General features: G+C 48.3%; 1 protein-coding gene across 1 annotated transcript in view; it reads left to right on the top strand.

The window, feature by feature from the left end:
* The first annotated feature begins 9,693 nt into the window (after positions 1–9,693).
* Positions 9,694–24,041, top strand: part of WIPI1 (WD repeat domain, phosphoinositide interacting 1) — a 30,807-nt gene continuing 16,459 nt past the window's right edge. The window contains exons 1-4 of the mRNA XM_006061897.4: positions 9,694–9,880; positions 13,701–13,783; positions 16,312–16,481; positions 21,147–21,243. Coding sequence (XP_006061959.2) covers positions 9,801–9,880; positions 13,701–13,783; positions 16,312–16,481; positions 21,147–21,243 — 430 coding nt within the window. The 5' untranslated portion in view covers positions 9,694–9,800. The remainder of the gene's footprint in view (positions 9,881–13,700; positions 13,784–16,311; positions 16,482–21,146; positions 21,244–24,041) is intronic.

The raw sequence follows: 24,041 nt of genomic DNA, 5'->3' as shown, positions 1-24,041 counted from the left end.
ATCCCACATTCTGTGCAAGGCAGGGGAAAAAAAATCAAATCTCTTACATAAAACAGCATGGTATTTGCACACAATCTAGGCACACCTCCCACATACTTTAAATCATCTCTGCATCACTTGTAATACCTAATACAATGTAGTGTTAGCGTTAGACATGCTCAGTCATGTCTGATTCTTTGCAACCCTGTGGACCTAGCCTACTAGGCTCCTCCGTCCATGGGATTTTCCAGGTGAGAATACTGGAGTGGGTTGCCATTTCCTTCTCCAGGGGATCTTCCTGACCTAGGGATCGAACCTGCATCTCCTGTACTGCAGGCGAATTCTTTACCGTCTGCACCCCCAGGGAAGCTCGATACTGTGTAAGTGCTATGTAAATATTTACTGGCATGGCAGATTCCAAGTTTGCCTTTTAGAACTGGAATTCACTTATTTATTTTGAGATTTTCGATCAAAGTATGGTTGAATTCATGAATGCAGAATCCACAGATCGGAGGGCCAGCTGTCCTTCGAGTGGTAACCCAGCAAAGGCAAGCAAAGCTGTGGATGAATGTGGAATCCACAGATACAGAGGGCCAGCTGTCCGTCGAGTGGTAACCCAGCGAAGGTAAGCAAAGCTGTGGATGAATGAGGAATCCACAGACACAGAGGGCCAGCTGTCCGTCAAGTAGTAACCCAGCGAAGGCAGGCAAAGCTGTGGGCCTTTTAGAAAACCAGCAGGACCCCCCGCCTCCCCTTTGACCTCTGGCCTTCCGGGCACAGGCCTGCCTTTCTCTCTCTACCCTGCCTCTCTAGAGAATGGCTGAGAGGCCTGGATTCCAACTCTGGTTCTGGCCTCAAGTCATGACCATGTGAGAGGCGCGGTGAAACAGAGCGAGCAAGTCTGACCGAGTGAATGTCTCCAGCACAACCTGCCCCCGGACCCTGAGAGGTTGATCCAGCATCTCTCCACTTGGTTTACACAGCTGCACGATGTGGTAAACCCCTGGACAGGAAGGATGTCATGAGCATTTACTGAGATGCTTCGAGCCAAGTTTTCTATAAAGCTTTGTTTTCCATTTGCAGGTACCACCTATATCTGTATGCTAACACTTAAGTCCGGGTGACTGGCTGATCTGATGAACCCAAGTCTGTAATCCCGGCTGGTCTTCAGAGTGAACAGAAACTCCGTGACTGAACCTCCCTGCATTGTCTTGAATGATAGACCATAAGCTCAAGGCTTGTCTGCAAACACAGGCCTATAAAGCTACTGACTTCATGAATGTCAGTTGATCAGCAACTATTTATGGAGAACCTGTGATGTGCTTTGGTGTTTTAGGAAGATTGTTCTGGAAGCCAAAATATGGCAGATCAGGGAGGGAGGTGAAGACAAAGATACCCCTTCTTCAGTGACGTATCGTTTGTTGTTTCTTTCCCTCGAGAGGAAATATACACATCGAGGAACATTAGGCAGGTTGTTAGATTTTGCCCCTTGCCGTCCCTCGATGTGACCAATAAAACCATCTGGGGAACAAAGGCTCATCCAGGGTCTGCTCGCTCGCTGCAGCCATGCTCTCGCGCACAGATGGGGCCCACACTGAGTAACACAAAAATCCAGTTTTGCCCTGACCGGGGACTTCCTGATGGCCAAGCCCACGGGACCATCTCCTTTCCCAGAAGTCACCCTATATTCCAGCGCGTCCTCTGCTACTGAGAGCTGTGGGACTGACTTCCTGAGCTCCTTCCACACTGTAAGCCATCACCCTGCCCTTTCCTCGCCCCCAAGGCTTACCTGCTCTCAGGGCTCCTCCTCTCCTCTTTAACCACAGACTATCACATGCACTTACCCATCGTGGGTCTATTCTTTCCAGCTCTCGTTCAGAGTGTTGAAACACATCAACCAGAAGACAAAAGGGAGATCGTTTCCCGTGACATGATTTTATAAAAATAGAATGGATTTTATAAAAAGCAGCAGCAGCCAAGAGTGGTATTTACTCACCTAGTAATCACTCTAATTATAGACAGTTGGGTGTCACAGGCAACCATATTGGGTGTCCGGAGGGTTGCATCAGACAGGATGTCTCATTTCCAGCTTCCTCTGTTAATGCCCTGCATACGCCCTGGTCAGCATCTTTCAATTACAACCTGATTGTTACACAAATAGGAAGTCTTCCCATTTGCTGAATTGTGGCCTGCAGTTTTATCTTACCGAGGATGTCAGACTTTCAGACCCTGGCTTGGTCCTCCCAATCTCCTGCTGATGTATGTTTCCCTAGACAGAATGGATGTTTTGTCTGGGAAAAGATGGACCATAGGAGTTCTAATTGGAGAAAAAAGAGAAAAGGTCAGACTCCTGTTCCCATTTCAGTAAACTGTCTGTTCTCTCCCCGCCTCTCCTCCAATATTCCTTGGCTTCTGTTACTTGGCCTTGAAAACTCTGTTCCAAGAATATGAAAGGATTAACATGCCATAAGTGAGGACTTCCCTGGTGGTCGCGTGGTTAAGACATGACCTTTCAATGCAAAGGATGCAGGTTCCATCCCTGGTCAGGAAGCTAAGACCCCACACACCTCACGGCCAAAAAACCAAAACATAAAACAGAAACAATACTGTAACAAATTCAGTAAAGACTTTAAAAATGGTCCACGTCAAAAAATAATTCTTTAAAAAAAAAAAGATGCCGTAAGTCAGTATCTAAATCAGCAGTCTCCACTCACATAGAACCTACACAAGAAGTAGAGCTTGAAAAAAAACAAAACCAAAACCAGCCTGACAGTAAATGAATTCAGCACCTCTGAATTTATTTATAAGCTTTCCCCTGACTTTTTATCCAAATGGGTTTCTGGGATTTTTTTTTAATTGGAGGGTGGAACCTCTCAAAGTGGCACCTTCTGCCTCTCACAGAAGTCACAAACTGGCTGTCCACAGACCACATCCAGCCAGCTGATGCATTTAGTTTGGCTCACATAGTGTTTTTTAAAAAGAAGAATTCATTGTCAGCATTTAAAATTTTTACATAAAAATATAGCCATGAAATTAAAAGACGCTTACTCCTTGGAAGGAAAGTTATGACCAACCTAGATAGCATGTTCAAAAGCAGAGACATTACTTTGCCAACAAAGGTTCATCTAGTCAAGGCTATGGTTTTTCCTGTGGTCATGTATGGATGAGAGTTGGACTGTGAAGAAGGCTGAGCGCCGAAGAATTGATGCTTTTGAACTGTGGTGTTGGAGAAGACTCTTGAGAGTCCCTTAGACTGCAAGGAGATCCAACCAGTCCATTCTGAAGGAGATCAGCCCTGGGATTTCTTTGGAGGGAATGATGCTAAAGCTGAAACTCCAGTACTTTGGCCACCTCATGCAAAGAGTTGACTCATTGGAAAAGACTCTGATGCTGGGAGGGACTGGGGGCAAGAGGAGAAGGGGACGACAGAGGATGAGATGGCTGGATGGCATCACTGACTCGATGGACGTGAGTCTGAGTGAACTCCGGGAGTTGGTGATGGACAGGGAGGCCTGGCGTGCTGCGATTCATGGGGTTGCAAAGAGTCCGACACGACTAAGCGACTGATCTGATCTGATAGGTTTCTATAAAACAAATATTTCTATATACCTTGACGTAATATATTTCTGTAGTGTCTTGGGAAAAGTAAAACCAGATGAGGCCGCCCTGGGAGGCTATGCCCACATGGTAACTGGTGGTGACCCGGTAGGAAACAGACAAGGCAGACCATCCGCAGGAAAACGTGGAGCTGGGAAGGTGAGCAGTTTTCTTCTGAGTCCGCATCTCTAGATCGTAACCTTGATTCTGACAAGCATCCAGTCAACCTCCCCAGCGTGTCTGAAACTGAATGCATCTTCCTAACCACCTGGCGGACGTCTGGTTTCTGAAGGCAGCAGAGTGGGCCCCCTGACCATGGTGGTGGTTGGTGGTTTAGTCGCTCACTCGTGTCCGACTCCTGCAACTACATAGACTGTAGCCCATCAGGCTCCTCTGCCCGTGGGATTCTCCAGGCAAGAATACTGGAGTGGGTTCCCACGGAACTGGCTTTAAATCTTCCCTCTTCTTCCCAACTACCCCCACCTCTCCATCAGCCATTGGGCCCTGAGGCTTAGGCTCTCAAAAGTCCCCTGGACAATAAGACAGCACCGAAAATGTGGCTGCTGTGAATTGAGAGATGCAGGAAGTGAGAAGGACACGCAGGATTTTTTTTTAAAGATTGCTAGTTTATTTTTAATATTTATTAATTTATATATTTGTACTTTTCTAAGAATTTTGTACAAATTCTTAGAAAAGTACAACTTTCCAAAACTGGACCAGGAAGAAATAGAAAATCTTAACAGATCCATCACAAGCGCGGAAATTGAAACTGTAATCAGAAATCTTCCAGCAAACAAAAGCCCAGGTCCAGACAGCTTCACAGCGGAATTCGACCAAAAATTTAGAGAAGAGCTAATACCTATCCTACTCAAACTCTTCCAGAAAATTGCAGAGGAAGGTAAACTTCCAAACTCATTCTATGAGGCCACCATCACCCTAATACCAAAACCTGACAAAGATGCCACAAATAAAGAAAACTACAGGCCAATATCACTGATGAACATAGATGCAAAAATCCTCAACAAAATTCTAGCAATCAGAATCCAACAACACATTAAAAAGATCATACACCATGACCAAGTGGGCTTTATCCCAGGGATGCAAGGATTCTTCAATATCCGCAAATCAATCAATGTAATACACCACATTAACAAATTGAAAAATAAAAACCATATGATTATCTCAATAGATGCAGAGAAAGCCTTTGACAAAATTCAACATCCATTTATGATAAAAACTCTCCAGAAAGCAGGAATAGAAGGAACATACCTCAACATATACCTCAACATAAGCTATATATGACAAACTCACAGCAAACATTATCCTCAATGGTGAAAAATTGAAAGCATTTCCCCTAAAGTCAGGAACAAGACAAGGGTGCCCACTTTCGCCATTACTATTCAACATAGTTTTGGCCACAGCAATCAGAGCAGAAAAAGAAATAAAAGGAATCCAAATTGGAAAAGAAGAAGTAAAACTCTCACTGTTTGCAGATGACATGATTCTCTACATAGAAAACCCTAAAGACTCCACCAGAAAATTACTAGAACTAATCAATGAATATAGTAAAGTTGCAGGATATAAAATCAACACCCAGAAATCCCCTGCATTCCTATACACTAATACTGAGAAAACAGAAAGAGAAATTAAGGAAACAATTCCATTCACCATTGCAATGGAAAGAATAAAATACTTAGGAATATATCTACCTAAAGAAACTAAAGACCTATATATAGAAAACTATAAAACACTGGTGAAAGAAATCAAAGAGGACACTAATAGATGGAGAAATATACCATGTTCATGGATTGGAAGAATCAATATAGTGAAAATGAGAATACTACCCAAAGCAATTTATAGATTCAGTGCAATCCCTATCAAGCTACCAACGGTATTCTTCACAGAGCTAGAACAAATAATTTCACAATTTGTATGGAAATACAAAAAACCTCAAATAGCCAAAGCAATCTTGAGAAAGAAGAATGGAACTGGAGGAATCAACCTGCATGACTTCAGGCTCTACTACAAAGCCACAGTCAGCAAGACAGTATGGTACTGGCACAAAGACAGAAATATCGATCGATGGAACAAAATAGAAAGCCCAGAGATAAGTCCACGCACCTATGGACACCTTGTCTTTGACAAAGGAGGCAAGAATATACAATGGATTAAAGACAATCTCTTTAACAAGTGGTGCTGGGAAATCTGGTCAACCACTTGTAAAAGAATGAAACTAGAACACTTTCTAACACCATACACAAAAATAAACTCAAAATGGATTAAAGATCTAAACATAAGACCAGAAACTATAAAACTCCTAGAGGAGAACATAGGCAAAACACTCTCTGACATACATCACAGCAGGATCCTCTATGACCCACCTTCCAGAATATTGGAAATAAAAGCAAAAATAAACAAATGGGACCTAATTAAACTTAAAAGCTTCTGCACAACAAAGGAAACTATAAGCAAGGTGAAAGACAGCCTTCAGAATGAGAGAAAATAACAGCAAATGAAGCAACTGACAAACAACTAATCTCAAAAATATACAAGCAACTCCTGCAGCTCAATTCCAGAAAAATAAATGACCCAATCAAAAAATGGGCCAAAGAACTAAATAGACATTTCTCCAAAGAAGACATACAGATGGCTAACAAACACATGAAAAGATGCTCAACATCACTCATTATCAGAGAAATGCAAATCAAAACCACTATGAGGTACCATTTCACGCCAGTCAGAATGGCTGTGATCCAAAAGTCTACAAGCAATAAATGCTGGAGAGAATGTGGAGAAAAGGGAACCCTCTTCCACTGTTGGTGGGAATGCAAACTAGTACAGCCACTATGGAGAACAGTGTGGAGATTCCTTAAAAAACTGGAAGTAGAACTGCTTTATGACCCAGCAATCCCACTGCTGGGCATACACACTGAGGAAACCAGAATTGAAAGAGACACATGTACCCCAATGTTCATCGCAGCACTGTTTATAATAGCCAGGACATGGAAGCAATAGATGTCCATCAGCAGATGAATGGATAAGAAAGCTGTGGTACATATACACAACGGAGTATTACTCAGCCATTAAAAAGAATGCATTTGAATCAGTTCTAATGAGGTGGATGAAACTGGAGCCTATTATACAGAGTGAAGTAAGCCAGAAAGAATAACACCAATACAGTATACTAACGCATATATATGGAATTTAGAAAGATGGTAACAATAACCCTGTGTACGAGACAGCAAAAGAGACACTGATGTATAGAACAGTCTTTTAGACTCTGTGGGAGAGGGAGAGGGTGGGATGATTTGGCAGAATGGCATTGAAATATGTATAATAGCATATATGAAATGAGTCACCAGTCCAGGTTCGATGCACGATACTGGATGCTTGGGGCTGGTGCACTGGAACGACCCAGAAGGATGGTACGGGGAGGGAGGAGGGAGGAGGGTTCAGGATGGGGAACACGTGTATACCTGTGGCGTATTCATGTTGATATATGGCAAAACCAAGATCAAATAAAGTAAAAAAAAATAAAAATAAAAAAATCTGTTGAGACTTGAAAAAAAAAATTTATATATTTGGCTGTGCTGGATCTTAGTTGGGATCTAGTTCCCCGACCAGGGAACAAACCTGGGCACCCTGCCCTGGGATCTCAGAGTCTTAGCCGCCAGACCACCTGGGAGGTCCCAGAAACATGGGATTTTAAATATTTGTGCTAAAAAACAATGCCAATCTAAACTGACTGATCAATAATTTAACTGACTGATCAATAATTTTACATGGGTTACCTACTAAAATGATCTTTTTGACATACTGGGTTAAATTTAATAACATTTAAAGGGCTAAATATTATTAAAACTAACTTGCCCATTTTTCTTTACCCTTTTTAACAAGGTGGGGTTTCAAAAAATTTAAATGGCATATGTCTTGAAAATTTTAAATTACACTTGGGTTCACACCTGTGGCTCTCATTTCTTTCTGTTGGATAGCACTGCTTCAAAATAGCCCTTAGTGTGATGTGATGAGGGGCTAATTATATCTACAATGGCAGTCATATTTCAATACATAAATGTATGAAATCTACACGTTGTAAACCTTAAAACACGTTGTAAAGCTTAAATTTACACAATGTTTTATGTCAAATATATTACAGGAAAAGACACCTCTTGGGTCTGCCCTAACCTTGCCACCATCCTAGAGCCCACTTTCTCACCTCTTTCACTCCTAAAATTTCACCTCAGTCTAGGCTTTTCCCCGTTTCTAATCTATTTTGCACAACCCTGGCCCAGTTTATCTGCCTAAAACATTGCTTTTATCATTAAACACTCCTGCTCAAAAACTAACACCAGCTCCCATCTCTACTCCATCAAGTCCAAATTCTTGGTAATAATAAGACTTTAAAAACCTACTGGGCACATTATGTGATTCTCCAACAACCTCACACCTAGTATGCCATATTTTTTGTTTTCTAAATAGAACAAAAAGGGCTGCAGCATTTGCCTGAGCTGGGAGGTGAGCCGGAAATCAGTTCTGAGCTGAGAGGTTACAAGGATGATTCAGTTAAACCATCCAAGCAGTAGCTGCCTCCCATACAACAATTTACACACCACCTCACATTCAACTAAAGAGCAATCAACATCTGGCCATCTATGAGCTGAGCTATTTTTACATCAGCTGAGAGAAAGAATAATAGCACTGAAAGAAGAAACGGTTATATTTGCATTTCAGAAAAACAAAACCAAAAGTCAACCAGAAAAGCTTAAGAGAAGAAGCCCACTTTGTTCACTGTTTCAAAAACTATATATAGCTTTGTCACATAATAGAAAAATTGAACTATGCCAGTTTGAATGCTGTGGCAGGACAACAATAAAATACCATTTCATCTCAAAACTGGAAAAGCCTGAATTAAAAATTGATCAGTAATCATATAAAGCTAAAAACCAGCAGACCTGCTGATTCATAAGTTGTGCTGGTAATTCAATGGCAACATGTATTTAGGTTGGGAAGAGAGACCCTTTGTCAGGACTCACCTCCGATTACCCGAGTTTTTACTGTGCTGTCTACAAAACTCCATCCCTTTCATTAAAAACACTATGCTACACACATTTTCTTTGGGGATTTTTTTCAGCTACAGTTCAGACAGGTTTTGCCAAATAGTGTCTAGCAGAGTCGTTTGGTGTACCGGTCTTGAAATCAGGCAACTCCACATTTTACTATTTACTGTGTTATTTCAGACAGAACTGTATAGCAGTTCTCTGCTTCTGTTACAGCCTCTCTAAACTGGGCATAATCATACTTTCTTCACAAACTTTTATAAGATTTCAACGAGATAAAGTTCATTGTTAACGCAGCTCTGGACCTGCGGTAATAGTTGTAACGGCGGGAAAAGGGATGAGACAGCCCCTTATCTGTCCGACTCCAGAAGAAGGTGGGGCCTTAGCGTCCAACGCGCGCCCCTAAACTGTCAGTTTAATAGCCGGGCGTTGGGTGGGGTGAGGCCGGCGCGTCGGTCCGTCTGCTTCGCCGCGACCGCAACGCAGACGCCGGACTGGACTCAGCCCGCAGGCCGGGCCCAGCTACCCGGTCTCTCCCTTCCCGCGCTCCGCCCCGCCGCCCCCGCAATGAAAACACCACCACGTGGCCTGAAGCCGTTGCGTCACTCTCCTCCACCCAATGGCAAGCTGTGCCTCGGGGCTGGGGGCGGGTCGCCAGCAGGGTGGGTCCGCCCACCGCCGTCGCCCGTTGGCTAACTGTGAACCGCGCTGTGGGCTCTCCACCAATGGAAGCCGGCGGTGGGACCCCGCCCTCTCGGTGGCTGAGTCAGCTGGACCCGACGGAGGGCCGGGGCGGGACCAGGAGGGGGCGGGGCGACGCCGGCCGGGGCGGGGCCTGGCTGGCCCGGGCGGGGATGAGGCGCCCCTGCCGGGGCGGGGCGAAGGTGGGGCCTGACGGGGCGGAGGCGGGGCCTGGCGGGCCCGGGGCGGGGCCTGGGTGGGCCTGGGCTGGGGTAGGGTGGCTCGGGTGGGCGGGGAATGGGCGGGGCCTGTCAGGCCCTGGCGGGAATGAGGCGGCCCGGCCGGGGCCTGGCGGGGCGGGGCCTGGAGGGCTGGGGCGGGACCGGGGCGGGCCGGGCCGGAGACCGGCCCGCAGGGCCGGCGCCAGCGGGCTGCTGAGGTGGCTGTCGCCCGCTCGGAGCCGCGGCTTCCCGGGTCGAGCCCCCGATGGAGGCCGAAGGCGCGGACGGCGCCCCGGGCGGGGCGGAGGCAGCGCTCAGCTGCTTCTCCTTCAACCAGGACTGCACGTAAGCTGGGCCGCCTGCCCCGCCGGGAGCTGGGGGAGAAAAGTCGCGATCGGGGGTGTCCAAGTCGGCGACTTGGACAGCGGGCGCGGGCCTGAGCCCCGGGGGCCTGGGCTTGACGGCCGGCGTGGCCCGGGCCGGTGCGGGTCCTCGGGCCGCCCCTCCTCCGGCGCGGGGCTCAGCGCCCCCGTTCCCTTGCCGGCAGGGAGCCAGGAGGGGCCGGCCGGGAGAAGGGGGGACAGAACCCAGAAAGGGGGCGGAAGGAGGCTGGGAAATGTGGGGAACCGGGGAGTGACCAAAGCGAGGGTCTGGGCAGGAGGGGCTGGTGGTCAAGACAAAGGAGAGGGGAGTGGACGGGGAAGTTACAAGTTGACCCTCGGCGAAATAGCTAGGGCCCAGGAAGATGGGAGTTCAGGAAAAACTTTCCCATTTGTCCTTGAGCATCTCAACGTGGCATCTGGGCAGGGCCAACGACCAGGAGGCAACCTATCCCCGAAGCCAGTCCAGCCTGATCCCAGCCCAGCCCAGCCTGGGCGCCTGCCTGCCGGCAGGATTGTCAGGAACCTTCCCATTGCCCCCAGTGTGTCTTCAGGAAGCCCACTTGGCCAGACAGAACTCCTCCTGGGAGTCCAGGAACCTTGTCCCCGGCCCAAGCTGTCCTCCGGGGGAACGTGACCTTCATTCTGTTGCTTCTTGAGTGGATTTTGAATGTCTCGCCTTGATGTTCGCATTCGGACTTTGGCCAGTGAGCCAGGGGTTGCTGGACTGTGTTTGAAACATCTGGAGGAGTCAGTCCCTTAGAAGCAGAAGGCTGCTCCCTTTCCTCCTTTCATGGGATTGTTAGACATCCCGGGGACCATATGGAATAACCTCTTTGGAATGTGCCACACAGCATCAGGCAGCGATGACCGGTCCCAGTCCCCCATTTCCTGCTGTACCAGTTTCTGTTGGGCTCCTTCGTGGAATCGCCTTCAGGCAGGAGTGCTGGCCATCTGTGCCTGGACTGTGCTAATACTGAACATTCAGCGGTATCATTAAGGCTGTCATGTGCCATAAGCAGCCCTGGCCTTCCATGCCCTTTGTCTTCTCTTTAAAAACACCCCATGCCAAACAATATGCCTTTGTTCAAAAAAAACTGTACGTGTAATCATGTAAGCTGGTGGCCAGACAATTTGGTTCCATGAGTGACTTTCAAGCTTTCCTTGACCACAGCCCACAATAAGAAATACAGGTTACAACATTACCCAATATCTATCTATCTATCTATATGCACACACACAGATATATTTATAATATACATTGTTTTTTAGTCGCTCAGTGGTGTCCCCTGACCCTTTTTGACCCCATGGACCCACCAGGCTCCTCTGTCCATGGGATTTCCCAGGCAAGAATACTGGAGTGGGTTGCCATTTCCTTCTCCAATATTATATACATAACATCACTGAAAAGCAATTCACAGCTATTTACCCTTCCTATGTGCGCTACCTTCTGGAATTTGTATTTCTTTTCTTTTTGTTCTTTTAAGCCACTTATGACTCACTGAATTGTTTTCTCATGGTTTGAGACCAACAGTTTACAAAAATGATGGTCTAGATACCATTCTGATGTTTTGTAAGAAACATTTTGCAAGAGAGGGTGGCTGTTGAAATGCCTGGGTGTTTGCCTTCCCAATTGAACTCAGCTTCAGGAGGAGAGCAGGCTAAGGAGGAGAGTTATTTTGCTTCTTAGCAGGAAGTGTTCTCAATTCTGCTTTGCAGCACTCTTTATTAGATGTTTTTAAGGGTGTTAATTTTTACTCTAGGTGAGTCCCAGCTTTCTATAGCAGTTGGAGGAGCTTGTTATTTTCAAAACCATAGGGTGCTCGGGAAGTTAATTTCCTTAGTCTCTACAGTCAGTTCTGTTTTCTTGGATGAAGGCTCTGCTGGACAGCTCTATCTCACCTATAAATAAAACTTTTTGTCACAGTCAGTTGCTTTGAGCCTTAGAGGGTATGACATTGGATTTTAAAATAAGTCACACCCCTTACCGAATACATTTAGGAGTGTAAGCTGTAAGTATAGGCCGGATTTGGGATCCAGTATGTCAAGATAAGGGAGTAATGACAATTAAGCTTTACTAGCCTGCTTCACTCGAACTTCATGCTTGGCCCTGTGCTAGACAATTTGGGTATATTTTTTCTCATTTCATTTGTGATATGTATTTGTCCCAAATCCCATTTTCATGAGAGGTGATGACAAAAATATTTTTTTTCCCTGAAAAGGTCTTATGAATAAAATAAAGTTTTAGTCTGAATTCCTTGAGTCAGAGTTTTCTGTGACCATTGATTAACCATTTAAAATATAGTAGTGGGATTTGCCTGGTGGTCCAGCAGCTAAGACTCAGTGCTTGCAATGCAGGGGGCTCAGTTCGATCCCTGGTCAGGGAACTAGACCCCGCATGCTGCAACTAAAGATCTGCCAAGCCACCAAGACCTGGCACAGCGAAATAAATTAAAAAAAAAAAAAAAAGCACAATAGTGATCATAGTGTCATTTCCCATATTTAAAATTCTTCTGGAGCAGAGCATATGTTTGAAAATGATTTTAAGTTGCCAGATCTTTTGATAACTATTTTAAGACTCTTAATTGCAACTTCCCCCCCTTACTTGAAAACCTTAGAAACCTTGGTTTGCAACTAAATGCACATATGAAAGGAAGTGAAGTGTTGTCAATGAGTCACGTCAGACTCTTTGCGACTGCATGGACTGCAGCCTGCCAGGCTCCTCTGTCCATGGAACTCTCCAGGCAAGAATACTGGGGTGGGCTGCCATTACCTAAAAAATCTTTGTAGGAAGAAGCTTTAAAAACAGCACTGGCTACAGAGTAGGTACGTTTTGAAGGTTTAAGATGCTGCTGGCCAGCGTTTCCAGGTGCTGTTTGTGGTCATTAGCGCAGTGGTTCTAGAAGCCAAGCTCCAGTTCTGAGCCCACTGCTGCCTGAGGCAAACCTCTGACTTCCAGGTTAGCCCCTCAGCAGAAGGAGCCACCTTGCTTACTAACAGTTGAATGTCATCCCAGGGAAGAACAAATGTTTGGGAAGGAAAAAAAAAAAAAAACCTTCCCATGAAAATCATATGACCTTCTCTTTTTCAGGCTAGTGAAACAAGAGCCTTGGGCATCCAGACTTGTAGCAGTAAGCGGCTTATTTTAGTCTGTGCCTCCCTGTGAAGAGTGAAGCTCACCTTTTCATATAGTTATTTTAAATGAGAGAGTTGGACTCATTTTCAGGTCCAGGTAGGACTGGCTCAGCACTAAAGAATCCACCTTCAATGCGGGAGACCTGGGTTTGATCCCTGGGTGGGGAAGATCCTTTGGGAAAGGGCATGGCAACCCACTCCAGTATTCTTGCCTGGAGAATCCCATGGACAGAGGAGCCTGGCGGGCTACAGTCCATGGGGTCATAAGGAATCAGAGACAACTTAGCAACTAAGTAAGTAAGTGAAAGTCACTCAGTCGTGTCCAACTCTTTACAACCCCATGGGCTAGTTCATGGAATTCTCCAGAACACTGGAGTGGGCAGCCTTTCCCTTTCCCAGGGGATCTTCGCAACCGAGGGATCAAACCCAGGTCTCCTGCATCGCAGGCAGACTCTTTACCAGCTGAGCCACAAGGGAAGCTTAGCAACTAATCACATGCACATATGCACACACCACACACACACACACACGCACAAGGCTGTATGTTTCCCTGTCCCCCCAGGACCCCAGAGGGACGGCTGTGTCTGTCCACGGGAAGATCCGTTGGACCCGGCACCGTGGTCACTCCCGGGCCATCCGTGTCTTCACAGGTCCCTCGCCATCGGAACCAAGGCCGGTTACAAGCTGTTCTCCCTGAGCTCCGTGGAACAGCTGGACCACGTCCACGGAAGCAGTAAGTGTGTGTGTGGCTCTTGGAGCTTCACGTCCTCCTGCGGGACTCCCAGCCGGGCTCCTGAGCGCTCTGCTCCCCGCCAACCCCGTGAGCTGCCACACCTCGAGTCAGCATGTTTTCAGGTTTAAACATAAATCACTGCTTCCACTTGCTTAGGGAAAAAAACACCATAAAGGACTAGTGAGATTTGACTATAGCTTAGGTAACATTTTTCTTTTTACATTAAGAAAGCCTTTGAAACTGTATTGTTGACACTTTTCTGTATACTTATATGCATGGTCATCAGTTTTTACAATTGTCAAAGCAGAAGATGACCGAAGGATTTTTTTTTTTTTTTTTTCCCCTTTCCTCGGCACTGTGGAATATTGCTCACATTCATTCAGTCCTGGAAGTCACTTCTTGGTTTTAATAAAGCAATACTGCCCCAATCACAGAGTCCGTATCAAAAACATTGAGGTACTTCCAGCAAATATTAAAAACAAGTCCAGCTTAGAAACATGTGACTCTCTCGTTGTCTCAGGGAAAAGTCACCATTTTTGCCAGCATCATAGTGATGAAATCCATCACTCTGGATTTCCTGGAAAGGAAGCGGCTTGGCACATGACGTCTTGGGCTCCTAGTTTATTCGTAAGATGTTATCATCATTATTATAACTTGTGGAGAAGACCATGCTCTGTATCTGCCCTGCATTGTCCCCGTGGGGCTTGATGGAGCCCAGGAGAGGCCTGTGTGCAGAGTGTTCCCAGGAAGACACAGAGGCCCCCACAGTGCTCAGGCGGCTTCCTGTTAGTGGTTTGCCTCGCTCCTGGGTGCAGGACTGCGCTGGTCGCAACACAGACGTCCAGGTTATTTTCAACAGGAAAGCGACTCAGAGAGAGTCTGGGGGCAGAAGGACGGGGAGTGGGCGCGCAGCGCACTGTGCTCCTGCCCTCGTTGTTAAGGTGCCTGTAGCTCTTAGCAATGGGGACCCGAAGAATTCTGGAAGCAAAGACTTCCAACAGAGCTGTCACTCCTTGGAAATGGCGAGGAGAAAGAGTAGACTGAGGGAATTCCCTGGTGACTCAGTGGTTAGGACACCCAGCTCACAATGCAGGAGTTGCGGGTTCAATCCCTGGTGGGGGAACTAAGATCCCACAGGCCCCACGGCCAAAAAGTAAATAAATACGCCAAACGTACCTGTTTTTTTTTTGTTTTTTTTTTTTTAAAGAGGGACTTCCCTGATGGTCCAGTGGTTAAGAATCCACCTTCTAACGCAGAGGATTCGGGTCAGGGAACTAAGATTCCCACAAGCCCGGGCTAAGCCCACGCACTACAACTAAGACCTCCTGCAGCAAATAAAACCCAAATTTAAAACGGTTTTTAAAAAAGAGAGGATAGACTGAGAAGGTCTAAACCTCCCAGATGGGGCCTCCCTGGTGGCAATGGTAAAGAATCCATCTGCCAGTGCTGGAGACACAGGTTCAATTCCTGGGTTGGGAAGATCCTCTGGAGAAGGGAATGGAAACCCCCTCCAGGATTCTTGCCTGGAGAATCCCACGGACAGAGGAGCCTGGCGGGCTACAGTCCATGGGGTCGCAAAGAGTCAGACACGACTGAGGGACTAACCAGCAACAACAAACCTCCCAGATACGTTCTACAGAGCGAGCAGGGCCCCTGACGGGTAGGGAGGGGGTGGAGAGGAGGAGGCTCCAGCGCTGTGGCCTCAGGGGGGCTGGGAGAGCCGGCTTTGTGCTCAGATTACAAGTGGACAACACTTGCCTGTCAACCACCTAAAGGGCGTGGGGACTGGGAAATAGTTAGAGCTTTGCTGTGGGTGCAAGAGAAGGAAGTCATTGCAAGAGGGTGCCAAGGGAGGCGAGCCCCGTAGAGGCCAGCAGTGGGCAGGAGGGTGCCCAGGGCAGGGTGCTGACCTCTGCGCCCCCCACCCCCACCCCCGCCTCCCCCCACCCCCGTCAGAGCCTGACATCTGTGTCCCCTGCCCCCCCAAACGGGGCTGACGTCTGCGCCCCCGGCCCCCCCCCAGCACCCCCACCCTGGGGCAGGGCCTGTCATCTGCACCGCCACGCCACCCCCCCACCCCCCCACCCGCCCACCGCTTTGGCCCCCTCATGGACAGCGGGCTGTAGTCTGCTTCCCCGGCCCTCCCCCCAGCCGCTGCCCGCCCCCCGCCCCCCCATCCCCCGTCAGGGCCTGACGTCTGTGCCCCTCCCGCCCTCCCCTCACCCCCTCCGTGGACAGGGGGCTGTCGTCTGCTTCCCCGGCCCCCTGCCCCACTCCTCTCCCCACATCAGGGCCTGACGTCTGCGCCCCTCCGACCCTCCCCTCGCCCCCTCCATGGACAGGGCGCTGAGGTCTGCGCCCCTCCCACCCTCCCCTCGCCCCCCCCCACCCTCCCCTCGCCCCCCCACCCTCCCCTCGCCCCCTCCGTGGACAGTGGGCTGAAGTCTAAGCCCCTCCCGCCCCGCCCCCCTCCCTCCCCTCGCCCCCTCTGTGGACAGGGGACTGACGTCTGCCGCCCCGCCCCGCAGATGACACCCCCGACGTGTACATCGTGGAGCGCCTCTTCTCCAGCAGCCTGGTGGTGGTGGTGAGCCACACGAAGCCGCGCCAGATGAATGTGTACCACTTCAAGAAGGGTACGGAGATCTGCAACTACAGCTACTCCGGCAACATCCTGTCCATCAGGCTGAACCGGCAGGTGGGTGGGGGCCCCGGGGGCCGGGTGGGCGTCCCTCGGGGTCGCTGGAACCCAGGAGGGGCTTGAGCGCCTCTCATGACCCCAGGTACCTGCTCTGCCGGGTTTAAGCCCCAGCCCCAGGCTGAGTCCGCTCCACGCGCTCCTCCCGGTGGCTGGACCTCCCCAGCCCTCCTGCCTGCTGCACTTTCTTGAACGTTGGCCACGTGCTGGGTGAACAGTGTCCCCCCGGGTACAAGCTGGGCTCAGAAACCATCTCTTGAGCCCCTGCAGGGGCCTTAAACCAGAGGGGCACCTTCCGCTTTGGGGCCCAGATGAGGGCAGTCCTTGCAAGCTGGCGGCTATGGCCTCTCAGAGTAAGTTCTTTCAGAGAAAGTGTGGCCCTTCCAGGTTAGTGCTGAAGCCTTGCGGTGACCAAGGCCTTTCCTGAGGGCCAGGAATCAAGTCCAAGGCAGGAGGACTCCTTGATGTTTCTGGCGGTGTTTTCTTTGTTAGGGGCTTCCCTGGTGGCTCAGATGGTAAAAACTTGCCTACAATCCAGGAGACCTGGGTTCAATCCCTGGCTCGGGAAGATCCCCCAGAGGAGGGAATGGCCACCCACTCCAGTGTTTTTGCCTGGAGAATCCCACGGACAAAGGGGCCTGGTGGGCTGTAGTCCGCGGGGTCGCAAAGAGTTGGACACAACTTAACCACCAACACTTCCACTTTCTCTGTTGGATGAAGTCTTAGTGCTGTCTCAAATATGCAATGCACGTTCTTTTACAAATTACAAGTTCCTGTTAAATAAGCATTTGGGGTATTAGTCAAGTTTCCCTCGAATTATTAGATTTTAAATCCTATAAGGGGACTTCCCTGGTGATCCAGTGATTAAGACTCTACACTTCCAACGCCAGGGGCACGGGTTCAATACCCGGCAGGAATTGATCTGACATGCTGCAGGAAACGTGCCCCCAAAAAATAAATAAGTAAATCCCATGAGGGATGGGGACAGCGCCTGTCCCCATTCTGCTCACTGTCATAAGACCCGGCAAAAGACAGTGCTCAGGAGGAAAACGCTCAGTGAATGTCTGTCCCCCAGCTGCCTAACAGATATGTAAACAAACAAACCAGTTCTTCAGATGACTAGGCAGACCTGTCTGTTCAGTTGAATATCGTGTCTGACTCTGCGACCCCCTGGATTGCAGCCCACTGGGCTCCTCTCTCCGTGGAATTTTCCAGGCAAGAGTACCGCAGAGGGTTGCCATTTCCTCCTCCAGATCGTCCCCACCCAGGGACTGAACCCACGTCTCCAGGGTTTCCTATATTGGCAGGTGGATTCTTACCCACTGAGCCACCGGGGAAGCCCATTAAGCACGAAAACAAATAAATCAGTTTTTTTGTATGATGAGGCAGACCTGTCTATTCACTTACATGGTCCCAGGAGGCTGGAGGCCATTGCCTCATCGAGGACATCGTTTTCCCCTTTGTACCTCAATTATTAAGTGCTTAATTTTTTTTTTTCTTTTAACAAATGAGACAAAGTGCTGTCTTAGGTTTGTGAGAAGGAAGTGATGATTTCTTTGGGCTGATCCACTGCTCTGACTGACTATCCCCTGAAGTACAGGGTGGCAGAAAATGGCCTGAGAAATAGAAGATGGGGGTTTTAAGTCAGGAGTAGCAGGAGATTAAAAAGATAAACCCGGGTTCCTGGCAAGGGAAAGAAAGGCAGTTTGAGGGTTTTTTTGTGTTTTTTTTTCACTTGAAGGCTTTTAAGCACAATTCTTGGCTCCAGTGCTGTCTCTGATATCTACTGGTTGCACATTAAATGTCTTCGCAGAGCATTTTATCTTGGCATATGCTGATAGCCAGGGTATAAATCTTAAGACTGTTCAGGCAAATGTCCTGTCAAGATCAGAACCCTCAAATGGTATCCATGATGCTTATTTGTATAAGGTCTCACTTGCTCACTCTCCAGTATTTTCATCAGCAAATGGGGCTGTTAAACTTTGCTGCCAGCCTCTCCTTAATAAAACACTCATTAACTTCAGAGCTCCCCTCCCCCACCCCCTAAAGAACACCCTGGCGCCTAGAACTTCGCGCTGTCGTGGCCAAGCCAACCAGACCTCGGGCCGAGCAGGGCTCTCTTCCTTTAATGTTTCTGCTGCTAAGAGATGATCTGAAACAGGTCTGGAAAGTCTTCAGGGTTTGCTTTTCTTAAAAATGTTCAGATTTGGCAGAAACAGACTCACAGACTTAGAGAACGAACTTATGGTTGCCAGGGGGAAGGTTGGGGGGAAAGGATAGTTAAGGAGTTTGGAATGGACCTATAGACACAGCTCTATTTAAAACGGATAACAAACGTGGTCGTACTCTCGAGCGCAGAGGCTTCTGCTCAGTGTCACGTGGCAGCCTGGACGGGAGGGGAGTCTGGGGGGACGGACACGTGTGTGTGTGCTCAGTGCCTGTGGTGTCCCTAATGCTATCACAAGTCTGTTAACCGACTATGAGTGAGTGTTAGTCGCTCAGTCACGGCCGACTCTCTGCGACCCCATGGACTGTAGCCCTCCAGGCTCCTCTGTCCACGGGATTCTCCAGGCAAGAACACTGGAGTGGGTTGCCATGCCCTCCTCCAGGGGATCTTCCCGACCCAGGGACCGAACCTGGGTCATCTGCATTGCAGGCAGATTCTTTATCACTGAGCCACCAGGGAAGCCCACTGGTTACAAAATTTAAAAAAAAAATTTTTTTAAGACTTTTTTAAAAAGGAAAGCATAAATAAAATTCGTCTTTAATCTGTGTATAGAGAAGAGTTTTTCTAACAAGAGCCAAAATCAATAAAAGACTGATAAATTTGAGAACAACGTTCAGGTTTGGGACGTCACTTTTGGCTTAGGGGGGCAGCCTCAGCCTGTTCCCTGCCAGGCCGGGGTCCCACCCCGCCCCCCGGAGGATGTGAAAAAAAGGGGCTGCTCGGCTGTTTCATTGGGTCCTCAGGCAGTGCAGCTCCTTTCTGAAAAAACGGGGAAAGTCCAAGATGTGTACAGGGAGTTAAGAGAAAAGAAAACCCCCATTTTCCTCTAAATCTGGGTAAAAAGGAAGAAAATTGTGTAATTGTGATTTTTCATTTTTAGTGGCTCTTGATCCCCTAACACTAACAGAGGAAGCGTATTCTGTGGAATAAAGACAATAAACCCGACATATCTGGGTTTGTAAACATCCACACTTCTTTGACCATCTGTTCCAAGGGACCCTCATTGTCCAGATGGGGAGTGACTGGATGGATGCTTCTGAGAGCAGGCTCTACAAATCATTTCCTAATTGTTTAGGATAAAAGGAGCTTTTCTTCTAGAACCTAGGAAAGTAGATGAGAGCGAAGGGTGACAGGGAGTGAGCTGAGCTGAGCTGGAGGCCAGCCCCGGGTTCCACAGAGACTGAGCGGTTAATAAGTGAAAGTCGCTCAGCCTTGTCTGACTCTCTAAGTGATGTCCAAGTCTTTTTTTGACCCCCATGGACTGTAGCCCTCCAGGCTCCTCTGTCCATGGGATTTCCCAGGCAAGAATACTGGAGAGGGTTGCCATGCCCTCCTCCAGGAGATTTTTCCAACCCAGGGATTGAACCCCAGTCTCCTGCACTGGCAGGTGGATTCTTTACCATCAGAACCACCAGGGAAGCCCACTGGTTAGTAATGGAGCATAGAACACTCTAGTCAAGCCATAGTAAGTGTGGGAAAATAGCAAAGCGCTGGGTAAGTCAGGGAATGTCCGTTTTACAGAGGAACACTAAAATATGCCATCAAGTCGGAGACCCTGTGAGAATCTGCTTTTTCACCTCTGGGCATCCAGCACTGTGGTTGCAGAGCCTCAGAAAAAACTGAGAGAGGTGTTTCAGTGTTATTTTCCTGCTTGGTTCAAGTGGCAGTCTCCTGAGAAGTTCTAAGTGGGGAAAGTCTTACTAGAAGAAGAAAACATCAGGCTTTCTCAGAAGGAGAGCCTGCTGCTTCTCAGAGTAATTTTAGGTCCTTCCTTCCCAAGCGTTGTTCCCGGGATGAATGGTTTGGACCGGGAGCTGTGGTCCTCACTCCCAGGGTCCGTGTTAAAAACCCCTGAACCAGTGTCTCCAGGCTTTGCCCCTGGGACGCTCGGTGCTCATCAGGGCCTAAGAAGCAGTGGTCTGGAGGAAGCTGAGGCTGCAGGAGTGGGGAGCAGGGGCTGCTGGAGGCAGGAGCCCCCAGGCTGAAAGCCCCTTCCCAGATGGGAAAGAATCCGCCTGCAGTGCAGGAGACACAAGTTCGATCCCTGGGTCGGGAAGATCCCCTGGAGGAGGGCATGGCAACCCACTCCAGTATTCTGGCCTGGAGAATCCCATGGACAGAGGAGCCTGGTGGGCCACAGTCCATGAGGTCGCAAAGAGTCAGACGTGACTTAGTGACTGAACATGCAAAGTACAAGAAAAAAAGAAAGAAATCTCAATTTCTAAATGAAATTTCCCCAAATCCTGTACTTTGCGCTTCTGTCCAACGGATGGTGATGGAAAAGTGGGCACACGTCCGTAAGGTAATCTTCAAACCGATGGCCACAATTCCTGTGCATTTAGGCTCAGAATCAAGTTAGGACCCACAGAACGGAGGGGTGAGTCCAGAGGGCCAGGTGTTTCTCCATCCCCAGTAACCGATGGTCCGTGTGATTTCAGAGGCTGCTGGTCTGCCTGGAGGAGTCCATTTACATTCACAACATCAAGGACATGAAGCTTCTGAAAACCATCCTGGATATTCCCGCAAACCCAACAGGTGAGCCCCCGCCTGAGACAAGGGCCCCGTGTCTCATGCCCCGGGGCTTCTTGCCAGCTGTGTTTCTACCTCAGTTGAAAAGCCCTTCGTGGAGATATTATGGGCAGGGCTCCCCAAGGCTCATCAGGACAGCAGCCTCCAGACGGTCAGAGCTCCCCTGCAAGGACAAACCCGTGCCTCACCCAGGAACCCCCAGCAGACCCTGTGAGGCGGCAGAAACCACCAATATAAGATCAGAAGCCAGGAGTCTCCTTTGTCTGTTCCCAGCCTCTTGTTGATTTTCTGCATGAAAACCTGTGAGGTGGAAACTGGGGTTCTGGATCCGATGAATTTCATGGGTTCAGGAAGGAGATGGGACCACGTGGCCAACAGGCTCAGGCACACAGACTCTGAGTGTCTTTTGATTTGGGGTACTCGGGTACAGGACATTTCGCGTCCCGCCATCACTTCCCACCCAGCATGCTGAGGCTGTGAATTTCCTTCCTTCTGTCCGTCCGTGTGGTGCCCACCCCTCCTGTGTCAGAGGCGGCCAGCCGCTTCCTCCAAAAGGTCTGCCCCATGGAGTCCAAGCTAATTTCCTGGCAGCACAGCAGGCTACGCCCTGAGCGGCGGAGGGTGGAAATCTCCATAAAAATCCACCAGCCGCCAAATGTGGGGACACTGTTGGCTTCACACGGTTTCAGGGAATATTGGGGGAGCAGCCTGCACCCCATGGCGGTGTGGGTAACCGGGTAGGGTGGCTGCTCCCCAGTGAGAGCTCTTTCGAAGACGGACCGCAGGTGGGGTCCGAGCACAGAGCACCTGTGAGTCCAGAGATGCCTTCTCTCCTTTCTCTTTTTAAAAACTGGAAAGCATATCCCATTAATCAACCCAGAGGCAGCTGCACTTTATAAACAACTGTTAACTTGCTTGAAGTTTGACGTATAATACTCTAAATACTGGGGCTTCCCTCGTGGCTCAGCGGTCAAGAATCCTTCTGCCGTTGCAGGAGACGCAGGTTCGAGCCCTGAGTCTGGAAGATCCCCTGGAGAAGGGAATAGCAACCCACTCCAGTATTCTTGCCTGGGAAATCCCATGGACAGAGGAGCCTGGCGGGCTACAGTCCACGGGGTCTCAAAGAGTCGGACACGACTGAGCAACTAAACAACTACAGCTGTAAATACCAAGTGAAGAATGACTTAGAATCACAGGACCTCCTTCTCATTGCAGCTGATGATGCCAGTGCTTCTTGAATGAAAAGCAGGCATTTCTTCTCCAGCTGCAGAAGGCTCACAGCCAGACCATTCTGGTGGAATTATAGCTGACCGTGATCTATGAAAATGTGTGACAAGCCTAAAGTCCCAAAACCACATAAAAACCCAAATATGCAGAGTTCCAAAGAATAGCAAGAAGAGATAAGAAAGCCTTCTTCAGTGATCAGTGCAAAGAAATAGAGGAAAACAACAGAATGGGAAAGACTAGGGATCTCTTCAAGAAAATCAGAGATACCAAAGGAACATTTCATGCAAAGATGAGCTCGATAAAGGACAGAAATGGTATGGACCTAACAGAAGCAGAAGATATTAAGAAAAGATGGCAAGAATACACAGAAGAACTGTACAAAAAAAGATCTTCATGACCCAGATAATCACGATGGTGTGATCACTCATCTAGAGCCAGACATCCTGGAATGTGAAGTCAAGTGGGCCTTAGAAAGCATCACTACGAACAAAGCTAGTGGAGATGATGGAATTCCAGTTGAACTATTTCAAATCCTGAAAGATGATGCTGTGAAAGTGCTGCACTCAATATGCCAGCAAATTTGGAAAACTCAGCAGTGGCCACAGGACTGGAAAAGGTCAGTTTTCATTCCAATCCCAAAGAAAGGCAATGCCAAAGAATGCTCAAATGACCGCACAATTGCACTCATCTCACATGCTAGTAAAGGAATGCTCAAAATTCTCCAAGCCAGGCTTCAGCAGTATGTGAACCATGAACCTCCAGATGTTCAATCTGGTTTTAGAAAAGGCAGAGGAACCAGAGATCAAATTGCCAACATCTGCTGGATCATGGAAAAAGCAAGAGAGTTCCAGAAAAACATCTATTTCTGCTTTATTGACTATGCCAAAGCCTTTGACTGTGTGGATCACAATAAACTGTGGAAAATTCTGAAAGAGATGGGAATACCAGACCGCCTGATCTGCCTCTTGAGAAACCTATATGCAGGTCAGGAAGCAACAGTTAGAACTGGACCTGGAACAACAGACTGGTTCCAAATAGGAAAAGGAGTACGTCAAGGCTGTATACTGTCACCCTGTTTATTTAACTTCTATGCAGAGTACATCATGAGAAACGCTCTGCTGGAGGAAGCCCAAGCTGGAATCAAGATTGCGGGGAGAAATATCAATAACCTCAGATATGCAGATGACACCACCCTTATGGCAGAAAGTGAAGAGGAACTCAAAAGCCTCTTGATGAAAGTGAAAGTGGAGAGTGAAAAAGTTGGCTTAAAGCTCAACATTCAGAAAACGAAGATCATGGCATCCCGTCCCATCGCTTCATGGGAAATAGATGGGGAAACAGTGGAAACAGTGTCAGACTTTATTTTTGGGGGCTCCAAAATCACTACAGATGGTGACTGCAGCCATGAAATTAAAAGACGCTTACTCCTTGGAAGGAAAGTTATGACCAACCTAGATAGCATATTCAAAAGCAGAGACATTACTTTGCCAACAAAGGTCCATCTAGTGAAGGCTATGGTTTTTCCTGTGGTCATGTATGGATGTGAGAGTTGGACTGTGAAGAAGGCTGAGCACCGA

Source organism: Bubalus bubalis, chromosome 3 (genome assembly GCF_019923935.1).
Source record: "Bubalus bubalis isolate 160015118507 breed Murrah chromosome 3, NDDB_SH_1, whole genome shotgun sequence".
In the NCBI taxonomy this organism is placed as follows: domain Eukaryota; kingdom Metazoa; phylum Chordata; class Mammalia; order Artiodactyla; family Bovidae; genus Bubalus; species Bubalus bubalis.
The sequence above is the reverse complement of the archived record's forward strand: the minus strand, read 5'-3'. Positions and strand labels throughout refer to the sequence as shown.